The 20,055-nt window shown below is 37.8% G+C and overlaps 1 protein-coding gene across 1 annotated transcript in view; it reads right to left on the reverse strand.

Annotated features, from left to right (window-relative positions):
* Positions 1–20,055, reverse strand: part of VWDE (von Willebrand factor D and EGF domains) — a 325,020-nt gene that overhangs the window by 70,880 nt on the left and 234,085 nt on the right. Inside the window, exon 23 of the mRNA XM_034424473.3 lies at positions 507–1,322. Within this exon, the coding sequence (XP_034280364.3) occupies positions 507–1,322 (816 nt within the window). The remainder of the gene's footprint in view (positions 1–506; positions 1,323–20,055) is intronic.

The raw sequence follows: 20,055 nt of genomic DNA on the forward strand, positions 1-20,055 counted from the left end.
AATTTTTTATTAATATCATGTAGGTGGATATGACAAACTATATACACTATTCACATTCTCCATCTTAAACAATGCTGTTTTCATTAAGGTTAAAAAAAGGAAATAAGGTTTCATAAGTATAACTAAAAAAATTCTACAAGAAAATCTTTCATCTTTGATTCTAGTTGACATTCTCAAGATACAATTTACTTATATTTATCAATTATAGATATATATTCATTGCTAATATGGGAATAGCATGAAAAAGTCTGAGAAGATTGACATCAAAACTTGAATTATTCACTGGATTGTCTTCTGGTAATTTATTTCCCCATAGTTTCCAACCACAAGTGTTGGAATAAATTTTTAAATCTATTAATGCATGTGGTGTACCAGGCCACATGTGTTTAATAGGACCCACATGTAATGTTAATATTCTTAATACCCCCAATAATTAATAATGAATTGATTTATACAGTGCTAGTAATCTCTCCTCCCCTCTTACCACCCCCTCAAAAAATTCTTACCATAACATCGTATTCCATCACCACTGTATCCGTAGGGGCACGGTCCACATTTGAATGACTTTGTTGATTCACAGGGCACACCAGGGAAACATGGCTTCTTTGCACAGTTGACTCGCTTATTAAATGATCTCCAATCAATTACCAAATGGTTTACACCTGAGGCATAAGGCTTTCTGAATGAAGCAGTCCTTCCTGAAATTCTTGACTGCGCAGAGCTCCCTTGTGCCTGGCTACCTTGATTTACACGAAGAGACAATGAAGTTTTCCAATGGAAAGACGACGGCAATGGTGTGGTCCACACAGGTTGTCTCGAATACTTTGCTTTAGAACCATGGTCAGAATTAGTCTGGGTAGCTGATATCCCAAGAGATTTCCCATAAGGTGACGGGTCGGTTGAGGTTTGGCTCTGTTGAATAGCATGCAGCCTTGTGCCCATGTTGCCTTGAGAGGAGGTATTCCTTGTGGTATCCACTTGAACCTGCAGTTTATAGTCTGAAAGTTTTTCAGCAGCTCCTGCTTCGTTTTTTTGAAGAAGGGCTTCGTGGGTGCCATTTTTTATTTTGCTGAATGGAAAGATTTTTCCTATAGATGGTGTAAAAGTCAGAGGCACCACTCTTTCTTCGAATGGAGTTTGAATATCAATAGTTAAGGGATATCGTGCTATATGGAAAGTTGTTTCTAATTTTGAAATATGATCTTGTGAAGATGCAGAATCAATATCTTGTAAATTCTTTATAACACCTTGGGCAAAGGAGATTTTGGCTTCCCTAGGGACTTCCACAGTTACATCAGGCAGATGTTTTGCAGAACTTGACACTAAATGAAAAAAGATGGATCAGCACAAAATATTCTATATTTGCTTCTCTCTGTCTCTTTGTCTCTCTCTCTCTCTCTCTCTCTCTCTCTCTCTCTCTCTCTCTCTCTCTCACACACACACACACACACACACACACACACATACACACACACACACACACAGAGAGAGAGAGAGAGAGAGAGAGAGAGAGAGAGAGAGAGATGTGTGTGAGATATTTAAAAATATCATAAATAAAATATACTGTAAAATCACTAGAAAATATACAAAATGCTAAAATCAGCTAACCAGTAAGAGGAGATATTTCTCTTTTCAGATTTTCTAAATGGTGAGAGAGTGAAGCCAAACAGCTCCCCAAAATAACACATTATGTAGCCTGAAAACAATTCCTGCATTGGGAATAATGCAGAAGACAGCTTTCACCCATCTATAAAATAGATGCACTTCTGACAACAGAAACACCTTCAAAAGGGTAAATGTTAATGGCTGGTTTGTAACAACAGAGACAGTTCTTGAGTCAGGTCAGGCTTTAAAGATCAATTAGTACCTTAGTAAATATGATCCTCTATTTAATATGTTAAGGAGAAATTTATCTCAAATAGTTTTAATAAGAATACTGCTACAGTTTCTAACTTAAAACATTCAGTTGTGATTATCTGTAGAGAAACCTGGTGCCACAGCTAAACTTCCCCAAAGCAATCCACAACACTCTCTTCCAACTCTGTTCTCACCCTATCTCAAAGCTTGGAGGGAAAGGCAGCTCTTCGCCATCCAGAATGTTGTTTTTATAAGAGACTGCTGTATTTTCCAGATAAGATATGTATCTTAAACATATTTGTCAGCTAGAAATTGTGTCTATTCCTCTAAAGTTTGAAAATATAATCAATTTTTCACTTGGAAGGCCCTTTCTATCCACTTCTGATTTTGAAATTATATTCCCAACATGGCTAAATTCCTATTCAAAGGGATGCTTAATCAGTGGTGGGTTTCTACCAGTTTGCCCTGGTTCAGACGAACTGGTAGTGGTGGCGGTGGGAGGCTCCACCCACCACCTGGACGTCATCATGGACACTCTGCGCATACACAGAAGTGCTGCACATGAACGCTCCCGATTATGAACCGGTAGCGAAGGTAAATGGAACTCACTACTGTGCTTAATGTATTAGCTAATTCTTTCCTACACAATACCGTCCCCAAATTAATACTGAGTATCAGTACTGCAACAAAATAAAAGTACTGCAGAACCTTAGTCAAAGTCAGCTATTCGAATAAATTCAGAATTCTCCCTACATTATTATTAGTAGTAGTACTAGTTGAAATCTTCTATTTCTTTCCTAATTTCCTACCCAAGTTATTGATTTTTAAATTTTTGATTCATTTAAAATATTTATATACCACCCTATATCATATTCTCAGGGAAACCTGCAGTATCATCTTCCATTGAATGAATAATTAATACATTCCCAAATGGGGCTGCATTGAACTAGTCATACAGTAGTGTAATAGGATCTTTTTCACTTTGCTTGCCAATATAAGTTTCTAAGGAGTTTTTGAATTAATGAATAAAATAGCCCACTAACTGTGTGATAGACATATCTGTTTGAAACATCAGGTGGCAAAATATGGTCTCCAACTTTCTCTTCCATTTAATATTATACTGTACTTTTCAGTGGCAAGGATAATCACATTACTTAAAATGCTACATAATTTACAGAAGCAAAGAAGAAAGTGGGTTTTACAAGTAGAAATTAGAATCAGAGCAGTATTTTTTTAAAAATGGCATTCTTATTAAACTGTGAAGAAGGGTTAACACTGAAAGGTCTCCCGAGATCAACAGCTTTATCTTTTTCTTTTATTTCAAACAATCTTCAATATCTTAAGACGTATCATCCATTATCCATTGAAGAAGCAGAACTGGTTATACCTGCCCCAATGTGCTACCATATAATTGAAGAAGATGAAAAATAATGATGACAGCATAAAATGCACAAGGTCGAAATGAAATCTGCATTCCCCCTGCAAAGCAACATTATTTTGTATAGGCTCTGTCAGGATAGATTAATTAATGTGCTTGTATATATGAATAGATAAAAGAAGATCAGATGCAGATTGGATACATTTCTGTCTTTAACTCTTGCATAAATATGGAAATCAGGAAGAGAGGTGTTTGCTTGGCATTCTCCTTCTAGTACAAGAATTTGGTCAAAATAGTTTTGTGGATCTTGTGGAGAAAAGATCTGTGCATTTAGGAAACAATAGGATGTAAGAGCCAGGCCAAGAGCAGTTATAATCTACAACATGCTTTAAAGCAGAGGTGTCAAACTCAAGGCCCATGGGCCTTATCTGGCCCATGGGGTCCTTGGATCTGGCCCACAGGGCCGCCCTGGAAACAGTGAAGGACTGGCCTGCTGCATCTGCCAGTGAAAACGGAGCTCAGGAGGGCTGTGCACGAGCTCTGTTTTCCCTGGCAGAGTGCTAGCAAAACGAATTACTAGCAAAACTGGCATTTGATTACATGAGTGACATTGAGCCACACCCACCCTGACCACGCCCCCCCACTCCCCCAGGTCAAATTCAACTCTGCTGCGGCCCTCAATGAAATCGAGTTTGACACCCCTGCTTTAAAGAGATTCTGACCAAGGCCACTGACATGAGGGGGGGGGGGTTCCCTGAGGTATGTAACACTCTCTATCTATCTATCTATCTATCTATCTATCTATCTATCTATCTATTTATCTATCTATCTATCTCTGTTTCCTGAGCCAGCTGTAATTGGGAATGCTGAAGGGCAGCATCCTCAATTTACAATCATTCATTTAGTGACTTACAACTGATTTTCACACTTACGATCATTGCACCATCCCTGAGCGACATGATCAAAATTCAGATGCTTGGCAAGTGGTTCATATTCATGACGGTTGCAGTGTCCCGGAGTCACGTGATCACCTTTTGCAACCTTCTGACAAAGTCAATGGGGAAGCCAGATTCACTTAACAACCGTGTTATTAACTTAACAACTGCCCTGATTCACTTAACAACTGTGATAAGAAAGGTCATAAAACGGGGCATGATGCTCTTGAGAAGGAAATTTTGGTCTCATTTGTGGTTGTAAGATAAGTATATACCCCTGCTGATGAAAGGAAAAGCATAGCAGGTCAACAGTGGCTGTCATAACATCTGCTGGTCATAAGACATTTGCTATCCTACTGGCTTGGTTGGTTTACAATCTTGCACATCATGGGTGGGTTCTAAAATTTTTTACTACCAGTTCTGTGGGCGTGGCTTATTTTGTGGGCATGGCTTGATGGTCATGTTACAATTCTTTAGGATTTAGCAGAGGTACTGCTCTACCAGGGTTTTAACTGCTTGCAGAGCTGTACCTGTCTACTCATTTGTTTTTGTAGGCAATGGTCTACTCATTTATTTTTGCAGGCAGCGGTCTACTACCACGCTGCCTTTTAACACTGATCAGCTGTAGGGCGGCCCTTTAAACAGCTTTTTCCTTCTAGCCGTTTAGCTAAGACTCAGGAGGCGGCAATAAATTGGGGGGCGGGGGGGGGCAGAACCGGTTTGGTGACATCATATCGTCACCGCTACTGGCTTGGCTGAACTGGGAGGAACCGGGAGGAACCGGGAGGAACTCACCACTGTTGCACATGTAAGGAATGACTGTTCTACTACTTGCCCAGCAATCCATGGTGAAGAGCCTTCTTCCTTTTGGATACCTTCTGAGCAGCCATAACAGGCCAGAGAGAATTAACACATGAGCCAAAAGATCCCAGCCTGCCTGCATTTTATAGTGTTGCTGTTAGAGGGTACTTTCATAATATGTAGCCAATATTCCTTCAAGTCATCGTATTTAAGCATCTGTTTACTTAATTGTATGATTATCTGCTTGCCAGGAATTCAAATTGATTTTTATCAGCCTTTTCATTATTTGCTGGGACAGAAAATTGAATGATTAGATACCTGCTCTACATCACCTCCAGGTTAAATTACTATAACAGTTTTCCCACAGAGCTGAGAAAGCATCAGCCGATACGAAATACTGAAGACTGTTTTTGATTCAATGATACTTACCCTTAAATGTATAATTGCTTTGGAGAGAATATATTTAAATTGATCCCTCTTTGCATTGAAACCTGCCTACATCAATCTTTGAAGGACACCTTACTCTGTGTTCTACCTCCTGTCTGAAGTGTCAAGCCTGTCTTCGAATGTTTGATACATTTTTCATTGTTCCGATAGCTGGAGTTTTACTAGAATTTTAGTTCATACTTTTTTTTTTGTGCTAATTGCAGCTTTTTAAAAATGTCTGTTTTTTATTGGGTGATGATTTTTTAATATTCTTACATAATTAAATTGCATTGAGCCAGTTTGATGTGGTTAAGGAGGCAGACCTAGAAACCAGGAGACGGTGAGTTCTAGTCCCATTTTAGGCATGAAAACTGGCTGGATGATTTTGGATCAGTTACTCCCTAAATTATACCCATCTCACCGGGTTGTTGGGAAAATAGGGTGAAGAAGAAATATTACGTATGTTCGATGCCTTGAATTATTTATACAGTAATAAAGGCATGATAAAAATCTATTTTTTTTCCAAAACATTACATTTGATCAGTTTTATGTTGTATGAAAATATAGCATTGTTTTAAAGGTGTTGGGTATATGTTTTTGTTTTATATATTTTTATTTACCCAATATATAGAGTTTTTATATTAATGTTTCCTAATGTATGCAGTTAATATACATTCCTTATAGATGTTTAATGTAATTTTCCCTGATATTCTCTTTTGTTCCTACTTTGTGCATAACCCTCAAATTATTTTCTTATGGATAAGCAAGGTGGATAATACAAGGTGCACAAAATGATTAAGAAGTAATTAGCAAAAGAAATAGAAGAAAATGGTGTTAGTTTATATTAACATCATTCCCTATATCATTACATATTTTATGTCTTTGAAAGCCATGCTTGCTTCCATCTTGCTTCCATCTTATCCATATTCTCATTTGGACATACTTCGCACTTTGCATAACAACTTTATTGTTATGTAATGTGTTGAAGCAATGTATGAAGTGTATATTTATTCTTCCCTCATGTATTTGGGATTCAGGCTTCACTCATTCTCTTAATATTACAATAAAACCTGTGTTGATTTCATACTTACTACTCAATTTTGAATTTAATCTATGCCATTGTAAACCACCTAGAGGCTCTTTGGATAGTGAGACAGAAAGCATATAAATTTAATAAATAAATAAAATAAATAAACCATTTTTTTTTCATCACTCATTTCCTTTAGGCCTTGTCTCTTCTTGTCTGATCACATACATCTACACTAACTCAATGCTACCACCTTTGACTTATTTTTTTCGCCTTCCAATATTTCTAGCTTTTATTTCCATGTAAGAAATTTGAAATAAACACACTTTCATACTCATCCACTTTTGCTTCCTTCAACCCATGGGTTATTCCTTAGAATAGGCCACATGCTGCGTTTCTATAAATTTTGCACAGAAAAATTCACTTTCTTGTTTAGGTTGCTTTCCACAGAACTGGTCATCAAATGTGCAATCACAATTACCTTGATCTTCAGTACATCAGTTTTCAGATCCATACTACTTTCTTCATCATATAGTACTTAGGGGTTTATTGACCAGAACTTATCATATAGTAATATTATCATCACAGTAATATTCACTGCAAAGCATATGGATTCTAAGCTCATCACATAATATTGTCTGCATTTTGAAATACATGTCATGTATTTTCCACATCCATTCATGTCTATACTAAACCCATTTCTATCACTATAAGCATTCATATACTGTAATTAATCTACAAATACTTTAAACATCTTACACCTTGCTCAATTTTAACCATTCACTATGCATCCTATTTGTTCTCACAAATACTTTATTTTCATTAAATACACTTTAAAAGCATTTAGCAATCAAAATTCAACTGCTTATTTAATTACATCTCCAGCAAATGTTCACGGAATTCAAGCTCATTTACTGTCTCAAAAGCAACCACCGTAAAATAATATTTCTTTCTCACATTGATACATTCTCAATGACCTGCTGAAGAACAAGATTCTGGTCTGCATACTCCTGGCCAACGTAAACCATAGCTCACTTTCCAGATATTTTTCACTATTCATTCATTTATTATCCATTAACATCTCCTACACTAGCAGATGACACTTAGCTTTATATCTCTACCTCAGGCCCTTTGAGTGATGCTGTGGATGTCCTATCTCAGTGTCTGGAAGCTGTTGGAGACTGGATGGGGGTATTTGGACTCTCCAGAGACAAGGCTCTTCTATTTTTAATTCTGAGTGGGGTTGCACTGCCTCAAATAGACCCAGGGTGTAATGTGTGGGTCCTACAGGGCTCACAGCTTCTGTTCAAAGAACAGGTGGCAGCCGTGGCTAGGAGGGCCTTTGCATACCTTCAGGCTGTGGGCCAGATGCACTAATACATGGATGGGGAGGACCTGACCACAGTAACTCATGCCCTCATAATCTCTAGGTTAGGCTACTGTAACACATCTGTATATGAGGCTGTCCCTGAAGACCATTCAAAAACTTCTAGTGGTGCAGAGTGTAGCTATGCAGGCAGTAAATTGTGTCAGAAACATGGCACACATACAGTCACTTCTTTGTGAGCTGCATTCGTTATTGGTGCATTTCTGGGTGTGATTCAAGGTGCTGGGGGTTACCTCTGAAGCGCCACATAGCTTTATCTGAGGGGTTGCCTTTTCCCCAAAATCTCTACCCATCTAATCATATGAAGCAGAATGGTCATGCTGCAGATCCCATCAGACAAGGAATGTCAGCTGGTGGGGACAAAAAGATGAGCTTTTTCTGCAGTGATCCTTGTTCTATGGCAGGGGTCTCCAACCTTGGCGACTTTAAGACTTGTGGACTTCAACTCCCAGAATTCCTCAGCCAGCAAAGCTGAGATAGATCCCTGCTCTATGGAACATCCTCCCTTTGGAGATTAGAAAGACCCCAACCATGTTAGCCTTCCGTAAGGCCCTAAAAACCAGGCTATGTTTATGACCTGGGATGTTGCATGTATTCAGGGCCCCACTTCCTAGCTGTTGTTAACTGGCCAAATATGTTGCTCCCCTGTATATGCAACATAGATGTTTTTAGTGGGTTTTTCCCTGTTTTTATGTATTTGGCATTTTTAATTGTAATGTATTTTTTGAATCTTAGGTTGGTCAGAGTCATTGACTGAGATGGGCAGCTTCAGAAATTGAATGAATGAAAGAATAAATAAATAAATAAATAAATAAATAAATAAATAAATAAATAAATAGCTTTTCAATCGAAGTTCTCTCTCATTCTTTTAGTCAAAATTCTTCTCTTTTCACATCTTACAATAGCAGAGTTATATACTGCTGCATAGTGCTTTATAGAACTTTCTGAGCTGTTTACAGAGTTAGTGTATTGCCCCCAATAATCTGGGTTCTCATTTTACTGACTGCGGAAGGATGGTAGTGAACATCTAGCCCCATCAGGATTGAACGCCATGCTATGGGCAGAGTTAGGGTTAGGGTTAATGAAATATTGCATTCTAACCACTGTGCCACCAGGGGTCTTCTAATCAGCATGTACAGAAGTGGTGGTTTGCTACTGGTTTGCCCCGGATTAGGCAAACTGGTAGCGGCGGTGGTGGGAGACTCTGCCCACTCACCCGGACGCTTCTGCATATGCGCAGAAGCTTCTGCGCATGCGCAGGAGCATGCCCATGCCCATGAGTGAACTGGTAGCGATGGGTTTTGAAACCCGCCCCTGATGTACAGTACAGGAGTTCTTGCTTTCATTGTTAAAAGAACTTGTTCTTAATAAGACACAAGTGGATTCTTTATATGTTATACAAGTTGCATAGCCACTCAATAAGTGAACCACAGCTTATAGTAAGATGGTCGGCAAACAAATTTAATAAATAAATAAAATATTTTAACATTTCTATAGTTGTACAATCTAAACTTACCATCCTACCACTTTATTAATATGTTCACATCATTTGTAATTTCTTTCACATCATAATTTAGTCTTGGGTGATAAGATTTAACACATTCTTTTCAGTTCTACACATTGTTATATTAATATCATATATATATAGTCCTCAACTTATGACCACAATTGAGCGCAAAATTTATGTTGTTAAGTGAGAATTTGCTATGCAAGTTTTACTCCATTTTATGAGTAAAATTTCTTGCCACAGTTGTTAAGTGAATCACTGCAGTTGATAAGTTAGTAACCTGGTTGTTAAGTGAATCTGGCTTCCCCATTGGCTGCTTGTCAGGTCGCAAAAGGTGATCACATGAACCCGAGACACAGCAATGCTCATAAGTATGAATCAGTTGTCAAACATCTGAATTTTGATCACAGGATCATGGGAATGCTGCAAAGGTGAAAAACGGTAATGAAAAACTGTGAAAAAAAGTCATGTCACTTCTTTCAGTGATGTTGTCTTTGAACGGTCACTAAATGAACTGATGTAAGTCGAGGTCTGCCTGCATAAACAGCTTTAAAATACAACTTCCACTATCCCCCACAGTTTAGTTTTCCCCCAAATAATTTCCCTTTTTTGTAGTGTTACTGTATTTATTCTGCTGAAAACCTAACCCTTTTCACTCATTTCAAAGACAATTATTATTTGCATTAAATAACTCTGTATTTTCTCTGCCTCTTTAAACTTTAAGTGTTCCTTGTTCCATTTACTTTCCCTTGTGTACACATCATGCAACATATTTCTCTAATTCCCATTTGTGTAGCAATCATTCTCTATTATGATTTTTCCTTGATCCATAGTGTCTTTCACTTCATCATCTTGTCTATATCCTGTTTCTATAACTCCATACAAATTGGTAGCACTTAATTCTTCTGAGAAGCTTTAAAATTCTCTTTTCTAATCACTACTTCTTGTTCACTCTGTGGAGGTTAATCTATCTTCTAATATTTTTCATGTAGCATTTTCTTTTCCCCTTATTCTATATTATTGTTTTCCCAAGGTCTCTTTTTGGCACTACCAAAAGATTCAGAACATTTTATAATTCTTATCTTTCAATCATTCATCACAAGCAATCAAAATAGTTGTTAAACTCCTTACAACAGGATACGATCAAAGAAGCAAGAATTAACATTTTCAGTGATGTTTTAACGTAAAAATTAGGAACAAAACACAGAATCTTGATAGGAACCTTCATTTATTTGAGAATTTAATAAATTAGAAACTCTTAATATTTTGAATTACTTTCTGAACTGGAATGAGCTACCGTGTCTTCTCCTATCTTTCAGATATTTAGGGCTAACGTTCCTCTCAGTACATTCCTATAATTCTCATAACCTCTGACACCAATTACACTTTTTAATCAAAATTATTTTTATGAGTTTACATGAATATACTAATACTTAAACCATACATTGTGCCAGGCTCAAATGCAGAGTTGATATAGCAAAATCAAATTGAGTTCAATCTTTTACTTGTTTACACCTGATGGAAAGAATCTTGCCAAACTAAAGCTATAAGCTTCTACTAGATCTATCCTGAGACATTTTAGGGTGAGAATACCCTGAACCTTTTTCCTCCTTCCCCATCCAGTTGGAGACTACACAGCCTCTTAATTTGGGCCTCTCTCTGGGAAAGCTCTGAATTGTCAGAAGTCTCCCACTCTTCCTCCAGGTGCACATTCCATCAAACACGGAATGACCAAGTCACTTCAGTTATCTACCAACACTATATACAAAACATATAAAGAAGCTAAACAATCACCATTCTCAAATATTCTTGGATCTACAAATCATCCAACATTTTTTCTGTATACTCTCTTCTTGTTTTCCCCCACCCATTTAAGCCACCTAATAGAGGACCCCCAGATCACATTCATTGAGAATGTTGCATATTTTTTCCCAAACTTCTTTCATTATGTCCATTTTTCTGGAAAGTAATTGATTTCTACTTTCCTTTGCACCCACAACAATCAAGAGACTAAATGTCTATGGAGATTCTCAGTCATCCAAGTCATGGTTGTCCCAAAAGTGCTTTTTCAAAAGGCAACTGGACTTTGTTTTTTCCTGGAAGTCCAGCTGCCTTTTGAAAAAACACTTTTGGGACAAAGAAGAGACTAATCTGTTTCTTTTGGCTTACATTTCAAGCCTTTCATTTGCAATTAAACTTTGGTCTAGCAAATTTATACAAGTTCCTTTAAAAAAACAGTAGCTAATTTTTCATTCTCAAGGCTAATTCAAGGCACTGATTTAATTTTAAATCCCTGAACAATTTGCTTCCTCTTAGATCAACTTGCCAATCCTTTATTTTTCAGTGAGATCTATAGTTATAGATTTACAGATTAGAGGACCGCTGAGCTCTCATCCCAATTGTGTCCTTCCAAGAAAGACAGATCATGCTATTTCTTTGCTACCAAATCATAGCATTCCTTTTGACCTAGGCATTTTATTTTAATATATTTTTACTGATGTGTTTTAGTTTTTACACTTGTTATTTTAAATTTTATTGTAATTATATAATATTTATATTTTTCTAACCTTGTTATCTTTATGGATGGAAGTCAGTTTATAGATTTCTACAAAGATCAAAAAACCCATATAAGTTTGTATTAATGCATAACTGTACTGAACAGGAAGAGTGGGCACATCTGTAGTAAATGTATTCACTTAAAATAAATCTATAAAATACTGAATATGAGAGCATTAAAAAAAAGATGTAGGGAATAAATCTTTTATTTTATTGATAGACATGTACATGCTACATTAAACAAAACAGGTATATAATATTCCATTATCTGTTCATTAAAAAACTACCCACGGTGCTTTCCAAGGAAGGAACAATCCATCAAAATTATTTTCATTTTAAGCTTAATTAAATTAATGTGTACATTAGCCAGGTAAGTTGGAAAGGCACTAGAAAAGAAGAAGTGGGAAGAATACCAATATAGTAAAGTTTTTAATTGTATCCTTTGTTCATAACATTTAAATCATTCACTTCTACTAAAGGACATGCTGCTGGACACAGAGGAACTGCAAAAATCAAACTCGAATCACAACCAAAATTAGCATCAGTGGTGAAATCCAATTTTTTTTACTACCGGTTCTGTGGGCGTGGCTTGGTGGATGTGGTGTGGGCGTGGCTTGGTGGGCATGGCAGGGGAAGGATACTGCAAAATCCCCATTCCCACCCCACTCTAGGGGAAGGATACTGCAAAATCTCCATTCCCACCCCACTCTGGGGCCAGCCAGAGGTGGCATTTGGCGGCTCTCCAAACTGCTCAAAATTTCCGCTACCGGTTCTCCAGAACCTGTCAGAACTTGCTGGATTTCACCCTTGATTAGCATGTTTAGATATGAACATGGGATTCAAACTTATATGCATTCAGTATATTTCCCCCTTACAGAGGCACTACAGAAAAGTAGTGCCAGTGAAGGATGATGCCAGTCCCAGGGCTGGGTAATTTTACTGTAATTCCATATAACTGTAATCCCATGAGGGAAAGAATGCCTGAATAATCTTTTTCAGACATGCCGTGTTGGGCTGGCTGCTGACCTAATCAATATAATTGTAACATTATATTTGACTAAAGAATTTTCCACAGGCTCTCTTTCAAATGCTCACACAAAACACAGAGAAATTAATAAAATGCCATTCTTATCTCCTCGTCTCCTGCGCTGTCAGATTCTTCCTCCTGGCTAAAAACAGTGTGATACTGACACATATAGATGAGCTACACTCAGAGAGATTCAATCTTTCTCTCTGACATAGGCAAACAAAGATGCAGAAGAACATATTGTGGGAGAAATTCCATCATTTTTCTCCCCAAAGAGCTTCATTACCTTTCTTCCAATAAAAAAAAACGAAAGGTAAATGAAATATATGGCAAATAACTTGTGTTTGACTTAATTCGGATGAGAAATACAGGTAGTCCTCGTTCATTTGGTGACCTTTCAAAGTTATAACAGCACTGAAAAAAGTGACTTATGACCAGTTTTCACACTGCAGCATCCCCTTGGTCATGTGATCAAAATTCAGATGCTTGGCAACTGATTCACGTTTATGACGATTGCAGTGTCCCAGGGTCATGTCATCACTTTCTGTGACCTATTGACAAGCAAAGTCAACTGGATTCACTTAACAACCATGTTACTAACTTATCAACTGCAGCGATTCACTTAACAAAGGTTGTAAAATGGGGCAAAAGTTCACTTGACAAACGTTTCGCTTAGCAACAGAAATTTTGGGCTCAATTGTGGTTGTACTTCGAGGACTATCTGTATTCTAAATTGTGATTGCTTCAAAAGTAATAATGATTTCTATTATCCTATTATCATATGTAGATTCCACCCAGATTTTCCTAAAACAATCCTGCACACTTTCTGTTACTTTCTCTCATAATCTTAGTTTATCAGTTTTTATCTATTTTGTATATGTAAGTTTCTACAATACACATTCAGCTGGGTCAGATTGTCCTAATCCAGTATTGTCTGTCTTTGGTTCCCTTTCCTTTCACTTTACCCACTATCAGTTCTGAAAACTCTCAAGGCTGAGTTTTCTTGGCAGGAATAATTCATGTCTTTATTACCTTGAATTAAGCATGGGCTGCCTTTGAAAACAATGCAAAAGAGGGCCTGATAACTGGAACTAACAGATTCCAGTTGGTGGCCATTACACTAGCTTTGAGTTTACTTCCAGATCCAGTTCAAAGTGTTTGTTATCACATTTAGACACTTTATTTATTGGCATCCAACTAACTCAGGGATCATTTTTATTACCCATCCCATGTGATCATGGAGAGGGTCCCTACTCTTTGGAACACTATGCCTTTCCCAAGGTTACTTTCCACCATTTACAAAAGCTTTAAAAATGTAAATATTTTGCAAGATATATGAGTCATGACAAAAGAATAGTCTGGGTTAGTAAGATTTAGTTTGATTTTGTCTTAATGCTTTCGCCTTGAGTCCTTTGTTGTATTAGTTTGTTTCTTTATAAATAAATCCTGGAGACTGAAAGAATTTCACTTGAAAGAAATTTGTATGTAAAACATGTATGCCAGTTGTATTATTTATGTCAACATTGATTTATACCAGGCAAAAATGAAAGCAAATTTGATATAGGTACAAACTTCCAGAAGCGGCTGTTAGTAATATTCCTAACTATATGCAGAAGTGCAACTGATTTCCCCCATCTCCGAGATACTGTGTGCTTATTTGGTTTATAACCCATTCTGTTCCATCTGCATTCATGGGGAGATGAGACAACTCCATGGATGAACTGTAACAGTGGCCGTGAAAATGATTTTAAAATGTTTTCAAATTATTATTTTCTTTCAAAAAATGTGTAAACATAAACTGTTTTACAAATACTGTATATCTGTATAGTCTGCAGTGGGTTTCACATATTCTTACCACTGGTTCGCCCCATGCACACCAGTGGTGGGTTGCCCCCGGTTCGGACCGGTTTGCAAGAACCGATAGTAAAACCGGCAGGAGGCCCTGCCCACCATCCCGGATGTCATCATTGGTGATCTGTCCATGCGCAGAAGCTTCTCCCGTTGCGAACTGGTAGTAAAGGTAAGTAGAACCTACCCTTGATGCACACACACACATGCTCTCTGCATGCACACCTTCTGTACATGCACCCGGCCTTCTGTGCATGTGCTTTGCTCGTGCTCGTACCTTCCGCGCATGCACCCAGCCTCGAAAATGTGCCTAAATAGGACGGCATTATGTCCAGGTAGGTAGGCGGCAGTTGCCGCTACTGGTTCGCCTGAACTGGTCCAAACTGACTGAATACCACTTCTGTGTATAATTCTTTCAGGTATCCAAGCATATGAACAATCTATAGTAATTAATTTTCTTCTTCTTTCTTTCTTTTGGAATGGAAATGAAAGAAAAGGATGGCTGGATGTACAAGATTAATACCAGGTAAATATGGATACATTGCGCCTATTTAAAGGATCTGGAATCCAAATAACAAGAGAAAAACAAGGAGTGATTTCAGATAACCAGATTTCCTGATATCATTTCCAGTTTAGCCCTCCATAAATGCTATCTTGGTCTAAAATCTGGTTATTTTATTTGCCATTGAGGGTCCCTGTTGACAATTGTAATAGTGGATAGAATCCTTTATGTTACTGTTGTAAAGAAAACATGTAACTCGTCACATTTATGAGTTGCTGTTTTAAAGATACACAATGTGATCACATAAAGCTTATACAGGTAGTCCTCGAATTACAACAGTTCCTTTAGTGATTGTTCAAAGTTACAACAGCACTGAAAAAAGTCACTTATGACCGTTTTTCCGCAGTTACGATCTTTGCAGCATCCCTATGATCAGGTGATCAAAATTCAGATGCTTGGCAACTGTTTCATATTTATGACGGTTGCAGTGTCCTGAGGTCATGTGATAACCTTTTGTGACCTTCTGACAAGCAAAGTCAACGGGAAGGCCAGATTCATTTAACAACAAAAGTGCCTGGAGGTGGTACGGGTCTGGAAGGGCAGGAACAGGCTCAGACTCAACCCCTCCAAGACTGAGTGGCTGTGGCTACTGGCATCTCATGATCTAATATCCCCATCACTTCGGATGGGGAAGGAGTTGCTTACTCCCTCTGAAAGGGTTCGTAATCTTGGTGTCCTCCTTGACTCACGGCTATCCTTGGTGGATCATCTGACAGCCGTGACAAGGGGGGCTTTTGCACAGGTTCACCTGGTGCGCCAGTTACACCCTTTCCTAGACAGGGATGCCCTCCGCACAGTTACTCATGCTCTCATCATTTCTCGTTTGGATTACTGCAATGCACTCTACATGGAGCTGCCCTTGGGGTGCACCCGGAGGCTCCAGCTGGTCCAGAATGCGGCCGCGAGGGTTGTTATGGGAGCTTCCCGCTACGCTCGTGTAACACCACTCCTGCGCGAGCTGCACTGGCTGCCAGTGGCCCTTCGGATCCGCTTCAAGGTGCTGGTACTTACCTATAAAGCCCTTCATGGCATGGGCCCGGGGTACTTGCAGAACCATCTCCTACTGGCCTCCCACCACCCAGTGCGCTCACATAGGACTGCCCTCCTCCGGGTGCCGTCAGCCAGACAATGTCGGCTGGTGGCCCCCAGGATGAGGGCGTTCTCTGTGGCTGCACCGACCCTCTGGAATGGATTACCCACCGGACTCTGGACAGCCCCTGACCCCCGCACTTTCCGCGCCGAGCTGAAGACATGGCTTTTTCAGCAAATTCCCTGATCTGCCACAAGGTTTTTTAATTGTCTGGGGTTTTTAATTGACTAATTTTAGCACTTGGATTGTGTTGTTTTTATTTTGTGAGCTGCCCCGAGTCCTACGGGAGAAGGGCGGCATATAAATTTGAAAAAAATAAAATAAAATAAAAAACTAACTTATCAATTGCAGTGATTCACTTAACAACTGAGGCAAGAAAGGTCATAAAATGAGGCAAAACTCACTTAACAAACATGTCACTTAATAACATAAATTTTGGGCTCAATTGTAGTCATACATCAAGGACTACCTGTATGCTAGCCATTTTTTTTTTTACACATTATCTTACCTAATAACCAACAAAGCTATTAGGAAATGGATATAATGTGCTGCAGAAGATACAACTTAATGTAAATATTATTCAAGGCCTGTAAAATTGGCCTTTTTCTCATGGTTTTATAACTTAGAAATCACAGGTCTTGTGTTGCTGAGCTACCTTGCTGGCTAATATATCATCTGGATCTGAAGAGCATAATGAATTCTATATTGATGAACTGTATGAATCAGCTAAGTTGGAAATAATTTATCTTTTCCATTATCTAAAATATCCTTCCCATCTTATCTACCTTTGGGTTTTATATCTGGGTCACTGAATACTCTGTAGAAAACCTCTCTAGCTCTTTTTACTTCCTTTTTCTTAAGTATCTGGATTTTAGTAGCTGTTGCCTAGATGGAGGCAAATTAATTTTAAGTGGGTTAAATTAAATTTAACCTGAAAGTGAGGATGATTCCTGGCAATTTTTCCAGAATTATTTGCTAGATAGTACTGGATTTGAAATTTTGCATTTTAGATGGAAAAAGTTTTTTCTATCATTACCACCACCACCCTTCCTTCCTTCCTTCCTTCCTTCCTTCCTTCCTTCCTTCCTTCCTTCCTTCCTTCCTTTTTCTTTCTTTCTTTCTTTTTCTTTCTTTCTTTCTTTCTTTCTTTCTTTCTTTCTTTCTTTCTTTCTTTCTTTCTTTCTTTCTTTCTTTCTTTCTTTCTTTCTTTCTTTCTTTCTTTCTCTGAAGTGTCCTTAAGTATGTAATAAAGTACTCAGATTTTTCTGATTTCAAAAGATAGCAAAATAATTTTGTTTAGATTTATTCTAGTTTCAGAAAGGAGAAATCACTAAAAGCGGATGCATTTTCTCTTTGTGTTTGTGCTCTTTCTTATAAAGTTCAAATTTGGAGTTGCACATACAAGCCAAATGCTATTTTTCTCTTAACATGATCCCTGCAATGACCTGTGATAAATTTGGAATCACATAAAGAAATGAGGACCACTCTAGCCACAATCACTGATACACAGAATGTAGTAATTAACTATCTTCAGTGCAAATAGTGACTTAGAATTAAAACAAACAGCTCCTCTCTTTTCTACACACTGGAAAAAAAAAACCTAGGAAAAATATCCCAGTATACCCAATCTATAGCTTTATTGCTGTTTGCATACCTAACAATATTGTTGCCTCAAGCAGTAGTTTAGATCATTCTCTGGAAATATTTGCATGTCAATGACTACTTCAGTTTCAACCGCAATAATACATGAGCACACAATAGATACATACTCAAGGTAAACCACTCCGAATTCGATTGCAGAAAATACGACCCAGCAACAAAGTGGTCAATGCCTGGAATGCACTATCTGACTCTGTGGTTTCATCCCAAAACCCCCACAACTTTAACCTTAAACTGTCTACTGTTGACTTTTCCCCATTCCTAAGGGGAGTGCATAAGCGCATCAACGTGCCTACCGTCCCTGTCCTACTGTTTCCATTTATTAGAACCCATTTTCTGTGTTCATATCCATGCTTATACTTATTCCTGTTCTCTTGTACATGTTTGACAAAATAAATAAATAAATAAATAAATAAATAAATAAATAAATAAATAAATAAATAAATAAAATGTTAAAAGCTGAAACCGAACATAATTCAATGCTATATGCCTCAAAATCTTATTCACAGCAGCATCCCAGAGTCAGGTAGCACTGGGAATATAGGTTCACATAACAACTGCTAGTTAATATCCATTTGCTACTGTAATTTTGTTCCTCCACCTTGCTGCTAGTCATCTCTTCTTCTGTTTCCATTCATCTTTCCCAGTATTATAGACTTCTCCAGAGACCTAGGTCTTTGCATAATGTGTCTAAAATAGAATAATTTGAGCTTGGTCATTTGTGCTTTGAGTGAGAACTCTAGATTGATTTGTTATGTGCTGCCTCATTTTGGCAGCAGGGAGAAGGGGGAAATGTTCCTGGGAGGGACGAGCAAAGAATGTGGTAGTATATGCCAAGAGTTAATCTCTCATCCCAGACTAATTTCCTGGCAGCAGTGCAAATGGGACAGGTGACAGTTTGGCTCTTATTAAACCCAGACAATATCCAAAAGATATTTATATGTGCAGAAATGGATAGATTAACTTTAAAATTAAATGACAAGGAAGACTCACAGTATTACCAAATATGGGACAGATGGTATGAATGGATTAAACGATGGAAAAAAAACTAAAGTCAAATACAGTAAGAAATTAAAGGTAACAAATATACACTGTCATTAAGAAATTAAGGTTAATGTATATATATATTCACATGTTTAAATATTATAGATAGATAATCCTGTTTGTTAGTTTTAGTATAATATGTAATTTAGAATTGTATTTTCTTCTTTAGAGTTAAGAACGTTTTGTACAATTTTTTATCTTTTTATATTGAATAAAGTTTGTTTTTAAAATTAAAAAAACAAACAAACAGACAAGTCACATATTTTGTGCCCTGCAATAGTGACCACCACGGGATGGAATCTACAGCATGATAACTATTTTATCTGCTCTGACTTCTGAAGCTTCCAGATGTCCCACTGGTAGCTAGAATGCATTTATAGCACTCCAGAGACATGATGCAACATGTGTCTACTAGGCTTGAGCTTCTGATCAAGGGTGCTGGGTGCTAATTCTTGATTTCACTGAAGAAGCTACACTAAGGAAATGTCCCAAAGGTGCTTTTTCCAAAAGGCAAGTGGAGTTTATTGGTTTTTTTCTTGGAAAATATTTCACTTCTCATCCAAAAAGCTTCTTCAGTTCTGTTCCCACACCATTCAAAGGGTGTTCATCCCAGATTGTATAGCTAAAAGTCTGTAGAGATTCTCAGTCATCCGATCCTTCCATTCTCCACTATCCTGTCAGAGCTGAAGAAGCTTCTTGGATGAGAAGTGAAGCATCTTCAAAGAAAAGAAAACAACAACAAGAAAGTCCAGTTCCCTCCTGAAAAAGCACCTTTGGGACAACCATAACTTGGATGACTGAGAATCTCTACAGACTTTTAGCTATACAATTTGAGATGAAAACCCTTTGAAAAGTGTGGGGGTAGGAATGGATTTCCAGAGAAAAATTGTAGACTACAGGAACCAGGAGCACTACCCAGGTAACCCTGAGGACCCAGATAAACTTCCAAGT

This window comes from Pantherophis guttatus, chromosome 1 (assembly GCF_059756535.1).
Source record: "Pantherophis guttatus breed Tessera chromosome 1, ASM5975653v1, whole genome shotgun sequence".
Classification (NCBI taxonomy): Eukaryota; Metazoa; Chordata; class Lepidosauria; order Squamata; family Colubridae; genus Pantherophis; species Pantherophis guttatus.